General features: G+C 43.2%; 1 protein-coding gene across 2 annotated transcripts in view; it reads right to left on the bottom strand.

Annotated features, from left to right (window-relative positions):
- LOC311017922 (cGMP-inhibited 3',5'-cyclic phosphodiesterase 3A-like) overlaps positions 1 to 16,787 on the bottom strand; it is a 66,938-nt gene that overhangs the window by 31,244 nt on the left and 18,907 nt on the right. For both annotated transcript variants that reach the window (XM_084016578.1, XM_084016579.1), the window contains exon 2: positions 1,704 to 1,754. In XM_084016578.1, the coding sequence (XP_083872704.1) occupies positions 1,704 to 1,754 (51 nt within the window). The remainder of the gene's footprint in view (positions 1 to 1,703; positions 1,755 to 16,787) is intronic.

Here is a 16,787-nt window from a genome sequence, read left to right as displayed (position 1 = left end):
ACTCATTTGCAGATCCAATTACTTCCCAGGCAGAGGACAGTCAAAATAACAGGTAGTTTAATGTTTCCAGTCTCTTTCAGTCTTATATTTAGTCTTGCCACAGGACCCAATTTAATGAGAAAATACTTTACTAGACTGTCATGATGGGACCAACCAGAAAAAGTGCAGTGACCCATTTCAACTCCCAAACCTGCAGCATAGAAAACGCTGGTCTCAAGTGTTTGGAGTGCTCACAGTGATTTTGAGAAATCTTCAACATGACTGCAATGTCATGGCTTGTGTACCTCACAGACCACTCTTCCAGCATTTCAGTAATTTAGAATAACAGTCACAAGATCCAGGCCTACAAACACTCTTTTCTCCGATAATCTCCCCGGGTAATGTTCCAAAACCAATGTGTTTTCAAGTCGAATACAAATATTTAAATAGCTCTTTCCATACATAACTTCACTGTCAATTCCTACGCTGAAACATCCACCACATGCTTTGGACGCGGCACAAGGATGGGTGGGTACGTGGTTTGGAAAATGAGCCTGCTAATGTGTGCATGTTGGCGACTACGACAAAGTGGAGATCAATCAAACTCTCTGGTCACCGGGAAAAGACCAGAGTATGTGATTTACACACTCTATGGGATGCCATGGCATAGTGAAGCACTACCAGCCCCTCTGACCAACAACCTGATCCAAGAGAGCAGAGCCAAGTCAAAATAGCCACGAGATGGAGAGAGATGCCAACATAAGCCTCGACTTCTTACACGTCTCGTCATTCTCTGGCCTGTTACAGGATTCCACTGACGAACTCCAAATTAGAAAAAAAAGACTGAGCTGACCACTGAGTCTAAATGGCAGCTTAGGGAATGCATCAATCAAAAACTATGTGCTTGCCTACAGTGCTAACCCCATATAACAAATTGATATGAGCCTTGGACAATATTTCAAAAGGGTAACATGGTATTTGAAAACGTCTCCGCTCAAAGGGGATAATACTGTAAGGCTGATTTTGGGAACAGATATACCACTATATGAGTCTTAGCATCTTTCGGAAATTACAGTGTGTAATTTGATTTCAAGCCCAGTCCTGTGCTGCACAGTTATGATCCCCCCACCCCCAAACCACAACTTTTTTGGCATGTATTGCTACCCAAGCATACAGTGTCAGCAAAAAAAAGAAAACGTCAATTTATTTCTAAAGGATTTCCTTGAACATGTAGTACAGATATGGCCATTGTTTGTTCTTCATGTACTGCCTAGTGGCTTTGTAGCACCTCAATGCAGCAATTCCCATACATGTGTGTGTGTGTGTGTGTGTGTGTGTGTGTGTCTGCCCTCTACAAGCTGTGACCTCTGTGTCAGAGTCCCTTTAGTTTCAATTCCCTGGCCTTTAATGGCTTGTGTAGCACCTTACAGCTTCATCACAGAGCAGCGTCCTTAGAAACAAAGAGCACAAAAATGGACTCTGTTGGGAAATGACACCTCTGGTCATGCTGTTTAACCAGGGCCAAAAGGAGTAGGTGAACGGGCCTGTTAGTGGCAGGATTTCTGCTATTTGCGTCAATTATAAGGTGTATGTAGGCGAGTGACAGAGATCAGGGAGCTAGTTTGTGTGTGTGTGTGTGTGTGTGTGTGTGTGTGTTTTCCTGTCCCCTGTTTATCAGTTATTTTATTACTAGTGTGTCTTGTCGTTGCGTGGACAGTGCTAACCTGTGATCCTCGGGAGCCTCTCTTGTGGTCCCAATCCGAACGGGGCAGCATCTGCAGCAGGAGAGACACAGAGACATGTTCAAAACCAGCGTCCCGAGCATCCTGTTCCTGTTAGCGTCCTACAACAGAACTTGCCTCCTCACAAAGGCAACACCATAGTTTGAGATATACTGTGCTGTATCGGAAAAGAGGGGGGCACTAGAGGTGATGCAAAGAGGCGAGGAAGTGCGGGGGGAATGGAAACGCTCATAAATGCAAAAATGGGTTTTGTCTATTTTTTTTTTCACTTTCCATTAAGCGCAGACGTCTAATGCAATTTCACAGTCAGGTTTGGTTTACTTTAGCTCCTATTCACTGCCTAAGGGCCTCGTGGTGGCTGAGGATTTTTACGCTGTCTAATTACCAGCCACTGTGTCCTCCCACAGGCCTCGTAAACCCGTTTTCCACTTTCTTGGGAGTCACTGAATGCATCAGTGCAGCTCTGTCACTAATTTTTGGTGAAAAAGTTGCAGGAGAGCCAAGTCAACATTAAAAACCCTCGCCTCTGTAAGGGCTTTCTGCCCCAGAACTGAGAAGCCCTGAGAAACTCAGCATGTCGCTGTGACAAATTGCTCCTGCACAAACTGAGGCAAGGGGCTCAGTATAAGTCCCAGATTGATAATTCAGGTGTAATTTACTGTCAGAGGAGGTCATTGAGTTGTGTCATGCTGTGAGTGAAAACATTTGGAAAACAGTGGGTTTCGGTCGCCAGTGCTATACAGGCCCCGTCTGGACAGACGTGTTGTTTTGTGGCGTGTTTTCCACCAGTGAACAAATTGTTCCTGTTGCCTGATTGTTATCTCTGCCAGGAGATAATGAGATCAGTCTTGTGCGTCCGTATGTGAGTGAGTGTAAGTGCGTGTATCTCTGAGCTTGTCTATGGCTAATCTTGCATACTGCTGCACTTAATATTTTGGGAGCTCATTAATGGCGTCGTGCTTAAGGACCTCTCATGGTTACAGGGACTCACACATTCTCAAAAACACCTTTTATTGCTTATATTGATCCTGCAATTGATTGATTCCTCACTGCCCAGTCACTCCTCTTTACCGATCCAGGGTGGTAGGGGCCACAAGTGAGACACAGTGGCGGAGATCTGAACTGCACCGAGAGCGCCTTTCTAGTTCAACTTTATTGGTACATAAAGTTTACAGAAAATAGGAGTTCAAAACCTCAACCTGGTCAAAAGACCCAGTGAGCTACAGTCGCCAGTAACTGGAAAGTAGTTTGTAAATATTTGATTGTAAAAAATCCAGGTATATTTTTCCTGTATATTGAATAATTAAGTTTAAATTCCAGTGTTTCTATTTTTGCTAATGGATTCACAAAACGATGCTGACACTGACATTAAGTATAGACCTTCATAACAATCACACACAACACAATGGACACCCGTTAGTAAGTACAGCAGCTTTTACGCAGTTTGACATTTTTTAATGCAACACAAGGGGTTTTCCCTCAAAAGCCATCTTCTTCACTCAACCTCCATTTTCTCGTCTGAGGACTGCAGCTACGAAGAGCCCAGATTCTCCACTCGTCAGCATGATAATATCTGTGAGTCACTTTAAAGCTTTGTCAAGCGTGCGCGTGCCTCCTCATGCGTTAAAATAACCATACTAGACAGAGATGGAAGTCAACAAGCAATCAGCTGTATAAAAGGCCCATGTAAGAGATGTAAATTACTGTGAATGATAGTATTAGCCCGCCAGTGAGCTGTTTGTCATATTTTACTGCTCTGACGTCTTTGCTTTTACAGTATAGGAGCTGGCAGCAGCTCCTCCACTGTGACGGCGGAGTCCTGCTCCATTAGGAGGTCCCAGTATCAGTGAGGCTCTCCAGACACACACACATAACGGCCTTTTCGCTCTTATGGTCTTACGTAACCCAACCTTTCATTTTCACACTCTGAGACACAGACCCAGACTACACAGAAGTCTACATGCTCCCTTTCATGTGCCAAAACAAGAAAAAAAATCAAAGCAGAGCATTACATTTGAGCGACGCAGATAGCCTCTTGCACTCAGTGACTTTTACAGGCCGCACAGTTAATTTCCTCTGAGACGGGCTCAAAACATTTGATCAACAATTACATGTAGATGGTGCGTACTCACTCACTAAACCAAACAGCGAATGCAGTCTGGTGCCACTGTGTTTAAATGTTGTTGTTATTTTTACCAGTACTGGAAAATCAGCAAACCAAAATGTTGGTGTTTGTTCTTTCAAGCTTCAAACTACTGGTGTAAGAATAAACAAGAAATTACTGCAGCACAAACATCATCTATTTTTCAGACAAAAAGCAACAATGTCAGTCACAAGAGTCGAAAGAGAGTCTGCAAAATAACCTCAAAGAGGTGAAATGAATCACTACAAAAGAAATACAAATATGACAGTATGAAGAGGATATACATCTTCTGTCCTTTAAACAAAAAACTCGATTTTGATCTCAACTACACACCTCAAACGTTTTGTGACAAGATTGCGTGACAAAATCTGTCCACAGACAGGAATATAAACACGTGGCCAAGTTCTGACAACAGCTCATGTGGTAGTTTCTGCTACAGTGGGTGTCTCCAGGACCATATTTTGCCATGATGACAGACTCACAAGGTGAAAACAATACTGGCCACCCGCTGTAGTGTCCGGTAACAAAAAGTGTTCAAACTTTATTACCTTGTTTTACTTCAGGAAGACGAAGATTATACTCTGTATGACCAACATGAAGGTTCACTTCCAATATTATGTCTACAGAGGTAAAAGCACACATGAATGATTTCTTAGATATCTCCTGTTTTTTCATGGACACCCTCCAGGCAGTATAACACAGCCAAAGCAGTAAAATTTCCAAATGGATTTGTTTTTGTCCTAATGCTCCAGTGCACCAACCGGGAAAAATAACAACTTATGCCCTCTGTTTCACCCTCTGCTACATTCATTACCACCCTATAACTCAGGGCTAGCAGTGGCTTTCCATCACTTGTAAGCAGTGCTGGTGATTTATAAGGGACTGGAACCAGTCTTCGGGAGGAAAAAAATGCTTTGTCTTTGAAAGTGGAAGTACGTCTTTCAATCACGGCACAATATCTAGCAGAGTAACATGACACACTCAATCAGGTCTCAGGCTTTTTTATGGGATCCTGGCTCCATTGTGAACGCGTTCTGGAGAACTGCTGTACTTTTATGTTCCAGGGTGATTCTCTCAAGAAAGAAAGAACCAAGATAATAAAATGAAGTGTAGTTAACCTTCATAAAGAGCCAAGTAAAGTTTCCATAACATAAATTGGAAATTATAAAATCATACACCGCCCCATGTGTGTGTTCAAGTTCCACTGGTTGGGAATCACTGCTTCAACCTATGGTGCCCATAAGATGAGAGAATTACATTTAAAAACTTCTTTCCAGGAACAATGTCCCAGTTACTGTGGCTAGCCCACAAAGCTCACTGTCCATAGTTGTCTTTGGAACTATTTTCCACTTATGAAGTTGGTAAACACTGAGTGACCGGGACATTGTTCCTTGAAAGGGATGTTGCTGTCGAAGATCTCACTCCAAAGTAAAGTAGATAATATGAAACCTTCAGACATACAAAGAAAGCTGCCAGCCAAAATACGCCCACTCGCTTCTGTGAAGCTGAGCTGCACTCTCATGACTCAAAATAGTGCCAGCCAAGTAAACTCCCAGCCTTCCTCTCACCCAGAGTGCTAAGAGGGCAGCAGCGTGGATGCCAGTATGCAGCCATGCCCTGTCCACCACCATGGCTCCAAGCCACAGCCCGCAGCGAGCTGCCCTGGCTCTGAGGTGCTGGGTAAACACCACGGTGTCAAAGCACAAACAAACTACTGGGATATGCTTGTTGTTTGATTTGCTCCCACCGGTAACCAGTCGAGAACCACTTCCCTGTGGGTGTGAAGTGGTGGACGGTACTGGCATCTATAGTGAAGCTCTGTTTTCACACTGATCATCCTGAAGCCTCACAAGGAGTCCAACGCTCTGTCATCTACTTACTACTGAGTACTTTTCTAAATCCGTCTCAAAACGGAACCAGAAACTGCCTCGTCCTAATATAGCTCAATGCAAGATAACTGCTAGCAGTGTTAATAATCATTCATTCATGATCAAGCCTTCATTCTTCTCTGCCTCCTAATTTGTCCCTGATTATTGGCTTCATATGGGTGGGGTCGATGTGTATCTACTCAGATCTTCAGAAGCTCCGCTAGCTTGTCAGTGTACTGGATTTACTGGGACCCAAATTGAGGTTCCATTCAGGACATAGTTACAAGAAGTGGCAACGATAAGATCTCCTGGTTGAGGGAGTGGAGGAAGAAAAGGAGAGAGTGCTGATCTTACAGTATGGTTGGGTTAATTAAGGCAGCAGATCAGTCTGCAGGATTTCCAATCAGCTTGACTCAAGGGGGTTTATGCACCATCTCTCTGTCCAATTAAACTCGCTATACTCACTGTGAATTCATACATATACCTACACACACACACACGCACACACACATGCACCCAGACTCACTGCCTCGAGGTCGCCAAAAATGTTCTTACTCGTTCATCCTTTGTTCTTTTATCACTGCTCTCTGTCAAAGACATTCTGACGTCTGCATTGTTTGACTCAGACAACCCCGCGCTCACTTTCCTTTCAACCGACGGAAAAGAAAGTAGGTCAGATCCAAACTAAGTCTCACTATATGAAGGCTTCAGAAATGACGGCGGCTTAGCCGTAAGGACATCATCAAAGCAACAATCAAAGATCCTTGTACTCACTTTCATGGTTGTTAGAGCCGCAGTAAACTCTATATTGCTCATCACAGCTTTGAAAATGAGGTGTCATCTTCTTTTGCACCCACAGGTGGAGATATTCTCAAGATTAGCGTCGCACAGCCCTCTGGGAAAACTGTCTTTGTTTGATGACAGTATTTTAAAGAATCATGACAATTAACATTAATTTGGATTTTTGCTGCACCAGTTGAAGGAACTAATGTAGTATAATACTGTACTTATTTTTTAACATCTTCATTAATAACTACCTACGTTTGAGTGCAGGAAGCTTTGATAATTGGACCTTCTGGTCTACCTGGTGTTCTTAATCTATTTCTTACCCTGAGGTGTAGAGAGATACCGATTTTCTTTATATGTCAGCTTTTCAGATTTCTAAATTTAGCATTTGGACTCCAGAAACAGCCTATGCTGCTGCCTATGTAAATTTCACTGACAGTGATATGGTGATGCTTCATCGTCTTTCTAACCATAATGTAGTCACGCTCTTACGCTTTGGAATTCCCATTCTTTATTTTCATTTCATGAACTATCATCCTCTGACATCTCTGCACAAACTGTCCTGAATTGAATCGGACACCTCGATAATAATAATGTACAGCTAAAAAGGCATCACGTGCTGTGAATTAATACTCATGCGCTGTCCAGTAAAACTGGAGAAACAGTGTTGGATGCTCGTATACGCTTGCCAAACCTCCTCCTCTGCCACATCCACACTGAGCACGGCAGTCGTCCGCTTTGAGGACACTTAAACAAATAAATCATTTAATAAATCCTCCCCTGCCTGCATGCTGAGGGGGGAGTATGGAGAGTCATTCCTATTCACGCTGGCAAATGTTTTACAGGTTTTCCCGTGGGGGTCAGTCACCGTGGGTCATTTGCGTCATCGCTATTGAGGTGGGCTGCCAAAGAGGAGGGGGCCGTGTGCAGGGAATGAGGAACACACTTGTGTGTGTGTGAAGATTAGCACACACTCACACCTAAAAGCTTTTTGGCACACACGCTCTCACATTCTCCTGTACCGGCCTGCACACCGAAAAGCGCACACTTGATGGGCAAAACCACACTTGCATTAACGCCGCTCACATGCATGCAGATGATCCCATTTCACACAGAAGCACTGCATCTGTACTCGGTTTAGCCCTCCGATACTCTTCACACTTTCTTACTCAGACTCTTAATGTCTGAAGTGTGACTAATGGGATTTATCGTCTTTACATTTCCGGGGAGAGACTTAGCCTGATCCTAGAAGAAACTCAGTGTTTGAGGCTCTACCAGAGATAGATCTGTCTCCCAGGGTGGAAGCAGAGGCCACATTGACGCCATGGCCCAGAGAAAAACCTCCACGGGAGTACCCCATATTCTGACCTCAAAAATGATCACACAAGATGGTCCCAAAATGTGTCACTGACAAAGCGAACATCTCTCGATGAAAGCCTAACAGACAGTATAAAAATAGGTTTTATGGCCTCATCCACGTACCTTGATGAGTAAAAAGCATTATCTTTTATTATTTTCTAATAGTATTGTGTACACACTTGGTTTTCCTTGCTTATGAGCTCTGGCCAACTCCTTCTCAAGCATTAGGTTCCCAGCTCTGCACATTCAGCTGGGTGAAAAAGAGGGGATCTGGCTGGGCAGACCTGGCAGCCCATCTCAAAACAGCATGCCAACGCCATTAGTGTATAATGGTCCAGTCAGGATTACTGCTGGGGCCTGGAGAGCTGAGAAGGGAACACAGCACTCACTTGTTTGTTTGTTTTACAAGCTTCTGCTCCGTTCAGTCTGCAAGGTGCCAGTGGGCTTTGTGTGCTTTAATTCACAGTTGATACAAACAGTGACAACAATAGGGGCGACTCTATGGCCACGGCACACTTGTTGCTGAAGCGTTATGTCAGAATAAATAGGTTATGACACTGCCATTTGTTTATTAAATGGAAGCTAGCTTGCGCTGTCACTCATTCTGTGGTCCATACATTTCCCCAAAAGGTGACAGCACCTGCTTGATTGGCTAATTAGATACCCATCAAGGGAAGAACACATTCCCTCCTGTGTGTTTTTCATGTCTGTGGCCCGGCTTCGAAAAGAAAATGGACAGCATTGAGATAAAGAGTGCATTTCCCCATCATCCATCAACTCTGCAATTCAGCCCTTCAGTTTGCTTCAGCCACTTGGGTATCTTCCAGCTGAGCTTTCATTACAAAATGGAAATGGTGATATTGATTTATGTGTCTTTTTTAAAGACATTCTGTCGCATTTATGAATTACGTTATGAAAAGCCAGAGGATTAGGAGCGTAGGCTGATAAAAAAAGGTTAAGCCACATTTTACTCTATTTTGTTGCTCATCTGTCTTATTTAAGCAACGCGATATGGACACATTTGTGCTGGTTTGGTGCAGGTCTCAGAGAACAGGGCTGGGTGTTACAGTTCTACTGTAAAATGTTTTTATGAAGCCATAAGTCTGACTGGGACAGAAGGCAATATTTCTTTTGGAGGAGGCAACCTACGTCAAGAAGGGAGTTAATGAACAGTTGAAAAACAAAACAATTTGGACCTGACATTCACATGAGAACTGAAGCAAACGCACTGAACTTTTGAATCAAGTTAGTTTTGGCATAACAGTGACATACGGAAATCTCCTTTTTGATATTAAACTATTCTAGCTTCGGTATCCAACTTAAGCTTTGCTATAAGATAATACCGTGAATAGGAAATGAGGATCTGAGAACACCCGAGTTCAGCCAGTTGCAATGTTATGAAAGCACTATGAGAATTTGTGTATGCATGCCTCCAGTGCATACGTTATTTCATCTTTTATTCACAGGCCTGAGTCAGCTAGGTCTCTGTGCTGTTCTTTTGTCTGTGCTCATCATCTCCCCCACTATTTCAGCTGCACATAGAACATTTACAATCCCATCAAGATTCCCACAGGACTCCAGTAAACAAATAGACAGCGGCTGGCCGCTCAAGCATATGCCTTTAAATCAAATCCCTACATCCTTCATAAATCACTACTGTAGAAATATAAACGTACAGTCGGGAACGGACTGATGTACTCAAAGTGTGCATGTACATGCATGAAAGTGTGTGAACGCCAGATGCTGATAAACAGCATGTGGACCTGGGTGGGGGCATAAATCTCTGCTTCCTCTTTTTGCAGGTGGACAGATTTGCATTACAGAGCCTGTTCCCCTAGAAGAGGCTCAGGTCAGCCCCATGGGCGGGTTTTGCACCATTAGCTTGTAAAACGCTTGCTTTGTCAGTGACATTCCCCAAGGGCTCTAGTATCCCACATAGAAGGAATGCAGGTGGTCTGCAGGGACCATGAAGGTACAGGGGAACAAGAGACAGCCTTCCCTGACACACTCCGATGGGTTTCTCTCCGTGAGGCAAAGCATGGAGCCATTAAGAAAGGACCATCATGCTGATAGCCATCCTGGAAACACGGCGTAGAACAAAGCAAACCGGGGAATAAGATATAGGAGATGCTGGTCGTCCTCTGGGGAAATAGACTACAGGCTCCATGAGTGACAGAAAGCCATCTTCTTCCATCACACTCTCACTGGGGCTCACTGAGGCTTAGCAAGCAATACACAAAATATACTATCTTAGAGCTCTCTAAGTGATATATGATGTGATAACAACTAAAGATATATGGTAATAATAATATGTTGTCATTGTGCCGTGCAGCAGATATGCCTTCGGCCAAGGAATATTATGATGAATGGTTTCAGTAGAGCTTTACTGAAAAGTGACAACAGCTCTGTTACTGGACCACCCGGAGGGATTGTTCACAGGTGAATTTGTGAGTGGAGACATGCTTTTGTGTGTTAGCCGGTGATGGCCTTTTTTCATCACTTGGGGCAGCACAGCAGGATGTAAACGCAACACTGTGTTAACGTCAAATTAAAGTGATGGTTCGGAGTAAAATGTCAACACTTGTCAACACTTGTTGACCTGATAATACAAGCATTTATAAAAATGTGTTGACCTGATAATACAAGCATTTATAAAAATTCAGCAAAACGTTTTCATACTCTGGCGTGAAACTCGCGTCACAGCATCGGCTGGGTAAACACGGAAGTGGCGTCTACGCTGCGGTAGCATAGTAGCCGAGGATAGAAGCTATCAGGCAGGTGTTCTTTTAACTAAACTCCTGGTGTACTTACAAACTTTCAAATGCCTCGTTTTGTGAGTACAGACCCTATGTGTACTACTGCAGAAGTTTGGTAACATTCCATGCATTATAAGTGGGGTAACTTACTAGATATACAAAATGTACCATTAGCGCTAGTACTAAGCCATTCAGCTGATAGCTCTATCTTGACCAATGTTGACCATCACTAAAAATGCTTCTGAGGGGGGATTTGGCTGGATGTGATGGTGGAAATTACCTAGGGTGCATTTCACTCCAAACCATCACTTTAAGTTGTTTTGGTGAACGTGTTGGCAAACAGTTGCAGATTCATCAAATATGTCTGCCATCAGGTAAATATTAATCCACTAGTCACTCTCCTTTTAGCGCTATTTCGATTTCAAGTTTTTGGGAAGATATTTGGCTCTTTAGTTTATTAAGGCTCCACTACGTCCACCGACTTGTTAAGAAGTTTGTCTGCTGGTAAGAACACTGCGTTTGTCCGAGCTTGTTTACAGAAAACAGCTGCCTGCTATGTCTAGAGGTTGATAAGAGTGGTGAGATTGAACTGCAGTCGGGTGATGATTCTCTGTGACTTCACCATCACTGCAGTGACACCTTTTCACATTGCTAACCACATTTTATACGTTGTTAATCTTAAAATATTTATCCTGCCATCATTTTAGCATGCAACGTGTAAACAGTTTTCTGATACTGCATTTCATTGAGTTACATACAATCCTGATCTAAAGTCAGTGAGGTCGGTGAAGTGGGTAGCACGGTTGCCTCACAGCGGGTTCGATTCCTGGTTTGTGTATATATATATACATATATATATATATGTATATATATATACCACAAGCTAAAAAAAAATCATTGTTTAAAAAAACTGAGTAATGTTTAAACATGAAAGGAATCCTAGTAAAAATACACAAAGCATTTGTTTCTTTTTTCACAACACGGTGCAAAACTCTATTGAAGGAGCAATTTTTTGCCCCCCACACCACCACCACCACACACACACACACACACACACACACACACACACACGCACACGCACACACACATGCGCACACAGACGCACAGCTACTTTGTTTACCTAGCCATGTGACTGAAGCTATGGTACGTGCAGTGACGTCAGCTTACATTCCTCACATTCATCAGTCTCAGTTCTCACTGATACTGTCTCAGATGCTGCAGAACAGAGGGAGCAGAGATCATACATTATAAAAGCAGCAATCATTCACTGGGCCTGTGTTTGCTATATTTATCTTTGCCTGATAAAATAAATAAGCGCTACGTTGTGTTTGCCATCTGTTTTCATAAGCAGTAGTGTGCTCGTGAAAAGCTATGCCTGAAATAGTCCTCCTGTTTCACTTAAAACATGAAATTCATAAATAATTGCAAAACTGCTGTCAGCAGATGTATACAGGGAACAAACAATTCACTACATAAATATGCATAACTACATCAGTTCTAAGCTGCAGTATGTTTCGTTTGGCGTCGTGTCTGAGGCTTATTGTCTCTTGTATTAAAGAGGACACTAGTGGAAATGAGGATCCTACTGTATACGGTATGTATGACCATGTGAATGAATCACATGAATCTGTACTAGCGCTATATAGCATGCTGTTGTTCCAGGATTGTGTCTGAAAAACAAAATATTCCAACTTTATGAATGACAGAGTATAATAGAAAAGGAATTCTGGTTGTTTTGGACTACAATAATTATAATTCTAGCAAGGACCAAAACATTGATTAATCAACACGTATATAAGCCTAATGAGAATAATTTAGAATTCACAGAAGGAGGCAGATTGTGGTCTGAAAAAATCAGTGACATGACAAGTATATTTTCATTAGTGTATAATCACCTGAAAGTGAAAATCATTGTGTTTGGCTAAGCTAAGAATGAGCCCTTCATATCTAGAGTCCTCTTTACGGAGTCTGCCATGTTGCACCGCCATGTTTCTACAGTAGCCCAGAACTGACAAAGTAAACACTGGCTTTAGCCTTTCACATTTTTACGTTGCTTGAAGGCCAACGTAGTTTACCAACATGCTTGTGAAAGGCCAAGAGTGCAAAACCGTGGCACAGCCAGCGGCCGTCTGGCTGCTGTTGCTCCTAAAACCATGTTATTATGGTAAGGATGGCCTCTCAGCAGGGCAAACGGCGTTACCATTGTTTTGCACTTGATGGCTTACTTTACCACAGTTTCCGAAAGGGAGGAGTGAGTGAAGGGGTATTGAGATTTAATCTGACACCACACTGTTAAGATGCCACAAAATCCTACACACTGTCTTTTTAACAATTAACCAAAACCACACCCAACCTTAAGAACAGTGTCTGTGTGTGTGGGGTTAGCCAAATCCAACTACATTCAGGACTTGGGACCTAAGCTTTGTATGATTCCCATCAACATCTGACCACCTTCCTATGGGTTTCATGCAGTACAAATCCGTAGCACTTTATTTGGAAAAACGTTGCAGTTGAATAATATCCAGGCAGCAATTAAATTGCTTTCAACACATACATGGAATAACAAATTAGTAACATTTTAAGATGATTTCTTAGATTTTTTAAATACATGAACACCGGAAACACCGCATGTCACTTTGTTGTTGTTCGTAAAAAAACATCTTGTTCGCTCTCGTTAACAAAATGGTGGCATATTTTGCATTCTGTCGCTGAAATCCTCCAAAACTCTCACAACAGAGAAAGTTTAAGAAAACATAACTCTCAAAGGGTTTCCTAAATGGTCCACTCTGCAGCACAGCTGAGGAAACAATTTGCTGAGACCTTTGCCTTTCACATTCTGCTCCCCATGACATGGTCCAAAGACACCGCAGAGCAGCAGGCTCATCCTGCTACCATTTGAAGAAGCCGAGAACATGTGATGGAGAGTGTGACGGAGGCCGCGTTTGACCTCACTTAGACATTACACAGGCCAAATCCTCATTTGTTATTCTCTTAATTGGCCAATCAACAATGGTGGCAGTTCAATTAATCAAACAATGAGAAGAAAGATTAATCCTGGTTTTAGAATCGTGTTCAGCGGAGGTTCACATCCCGTATAAGTCCAACAAAGTGGGCCTGTAGCCTGAAGCTAGTGTGACTTCTCATCTGTAATTGCTATAATTGCACTTTCTGTAGACCATGTAAAAGCAGAAACAAATAATGTCTGCTGCAACTCCGGATAAATGACGATCATCAGCCAAGATTGTTTTCACAATCCTGGCTCCAAAAATGCCCAATTGGAAAGGATAATCCAGTATAATGGGAAGTAGCTCAATTAAATAGGGAGGTAGAGTAGAAGAGAGGTATCATAAAACTGAGTAATAAACAGCTTCAAGTGCACGGTTGATAAGGCTGTGCAAGACTTGTAAATACAAAATGGCCACCTTGGAATTTGGACAAATGGTCATTTTTTTTCCATCTGAAATTTCCTGCATGTTTATTATTTGCATGTGTGCATTAATCTAATGGAAAACAGACAACAAACCAAATTAGTTCTCCCCATATAACCTGATTAGTACAGCTGCTCCAGCCTGAAGCAAATGGATCTGTGCAGACAACCAGAAGGATAAAGAGGAGGGGGGGAGAACGGAGGGCTCTCAGATCTGGCCGTCACTGCCACCGTCACACTGTACAACCCTGCATGTAGACGAGAACGGAGGAACAAACTGCCGACAGACGTCACCCAACCTGCGACCGCATCCAAAACACTCACCGTCAGTGATTACAACATTACGGGATTAATCACAGCAACAATAATGAGCTGTCAGAAGTTGGAAGCCGAAGGCTAAATGAGTCTTGTCAGGTCTAACGGAGATTGTGAATTTTGCATGTGTCACATTTCATTCCAACCTTTTATACACTGCGATACCAAATGGTAGATTAACGCTCATGGGCTGTGACGCGACAGCATTGCTGATGAGACGGGTCCACTTAAAGGAATAGTTCAGTACGTTGGGAGACCCTTTTTTGGCTTTCTTAGGACCACCCTTGTATCATTCTGTTGAATATACAGCCAGGAGACGTTAGTTTAGCTTAGCATAACTGGAAAAATATGGTTTCTGTGTGGATTAAACAAATGCAATATAACTTGTTAATTAGTGAGCTTCAGAGCTACTGCAGATAGAGCCAGGATACATTTTTTTTTCAATATTTACGCTAAACCAACTGTCTCCTGTAGCTTCATATTAAACATATTTAAAATATACGAGTGCAAATAACTTTTTCCCAAAATTCTCTTTGACAACGATTCTCCCCCTTTCCGAACATTGCCGCAGTGTGTAAGTCTACCCTTCCTGGCTCTGACGCTCACCTTGTCCTCGTCCTTGGCTGGATTCGATCCCTCTGCTGAGCTGGCAGTGCCACGCTAAACTGTGCAAAAAACCAGGGGACCTACGTTGGCAGAATGGGCCTCACCTCGGGCAATAACGCCCTCGACTGTGGCTCATTGGGTTATGGTTCGATAGTGCGCTCCAGTCACATGTAACAACGCACTAATGGGTATGGCTCTGTCTGTTCCTGGGCCTCAGAAACAAGTCAAGGGCAAGTCAGCCAGAAACCCAGCCATGACTCAGGGCTGAGCTGTAAGGCGGCACTTTTTTATGGCCGTCATCTGGTAAGGCTGCCTTTCTGGCAAACCACACAGAATCACACACACACACACTCATGAACTACCCCGCGTGTTTCCTCTGTCTGCCTCGTTTTCCCTCTCTCACACACAGCCACACATCAACGGAGAAGCTTTGCACACACACACACACACACACACACACACACACACACATGCACCTGTGTCAGACGGCCTGTTTTCCACTGGGGTCTAATTGATTGGAAAATGAAGACGGACGCCTGTGCGAGGCGAGCCCTGTCTGAGTCTATCACAGTGGGCCGACCCAAACACATCATCCGGACAACCACTCTGTCTTCATTGCTAGTCACCAATCACACTCCTGACTGGATGAGCGACGGAGCGGCAGCGGAGGAAGATCACCGCTGGGTTGGGAGACAGCAATACCCTTTTCCTGAACGGCGATACCCCCATTTTCTATAGTGGAAGGAAATGGGTTGGAAATGGGCGGTTTAATGCCCCGGCCTCTCTCAATGACAACAGACATAACACAGAGCCATTAACAGCTTCACTGAGTGACTGTTTGGCTAGCCGGGCAGACCGGCCGCTGCTAGGTGCAGATTGAGTTTGGCCTGATTATTGACATTTAGATGTTTGTTTGTTTTTTTGGAAAAAGACTACGGAACTCTCGACACTTAAAAAGGTTTTGCTGAACATTGAATCGTGGATGTAGACTGCTTATTGAAGTGGTGCATCTAAATGTATCTGACTTAAAGTGAAATCATAGTAATTAATAATTGGTTGCCAATGGCAACTTGTCAACCCTTACTGTTTAGCCTGAGTGAAACTCTTCATAAAAGCATTAATAGAGTGCAGATAATAGACAATGACATTAAACAAGTAATAGTGTTTCATGACACTACCTTTTTTTTCATCAAACTAAACCTGAACTTGCTGTTTTGTCCTCTGTCCTGGGGACGGCGGGAGCTGTATTAATCTTATGTGGCCACGGATACACAAGGGAGTATGTTTCCTTTTCATCCGAGCCTGTCCTCTCACCAGAGCGAGGAACGAGAAAGGAAAAGGCAAAACTGTGAAGAGGAAGAGCCTGTAGAAAAGAGAGGGGTCGGCCGTTCAGTGGAATTCAACAGTGCATGAAAGGCAGGGAGAAAAATGAATACATCTGGCGTGGAAATAGGAGAGGTGGTTTGTCGGGCATTACAGAGTTTTGAGAGGAGAAGAAAGGAGAGCAAAATGGGGGCCAATCATGAAAGACAGAGCTGGGAGGCAAGAAGAGACAGAGGATGACTAAAATAGGAAAATAGGGACAGTGAAGTAAGAGAGGCAGCGGATCAGAGTGAGACAAAGAGAGATGGGGATGAAATGGAAAAAGAAGTGGAAGGTAGAAAGTGTGCGGCTCTGATCACACACACATTGTGAAACTATAGATTAGGGGGAGGTGATTTTAGCTCGAGGAGTAATGTCTCCATCCGGAGCCGGAGCTTTGAGCGCATAGGACGAGATGTGGGGGAAAGAAAAAATAAATAAATA

The sequence above is a fragment of the Eutrigla gurnardus genome, assembly GCF_963514095.1.
Source record: "Eutrigla gurnardus genome assembly, chromosome: 9".
NCBI classification, from domain to species: Eukaryota; Metazoa; Chordata; class Actinopteri; order Perciformes; family Triglidae; genus Eutrigla; species Eutrigla gurnardus.
The sequence above is the reverse complement of the archived record's forward strand: the minus strand, read 5'-3'. Positions and strand labels throughout refer to the sequence as shown.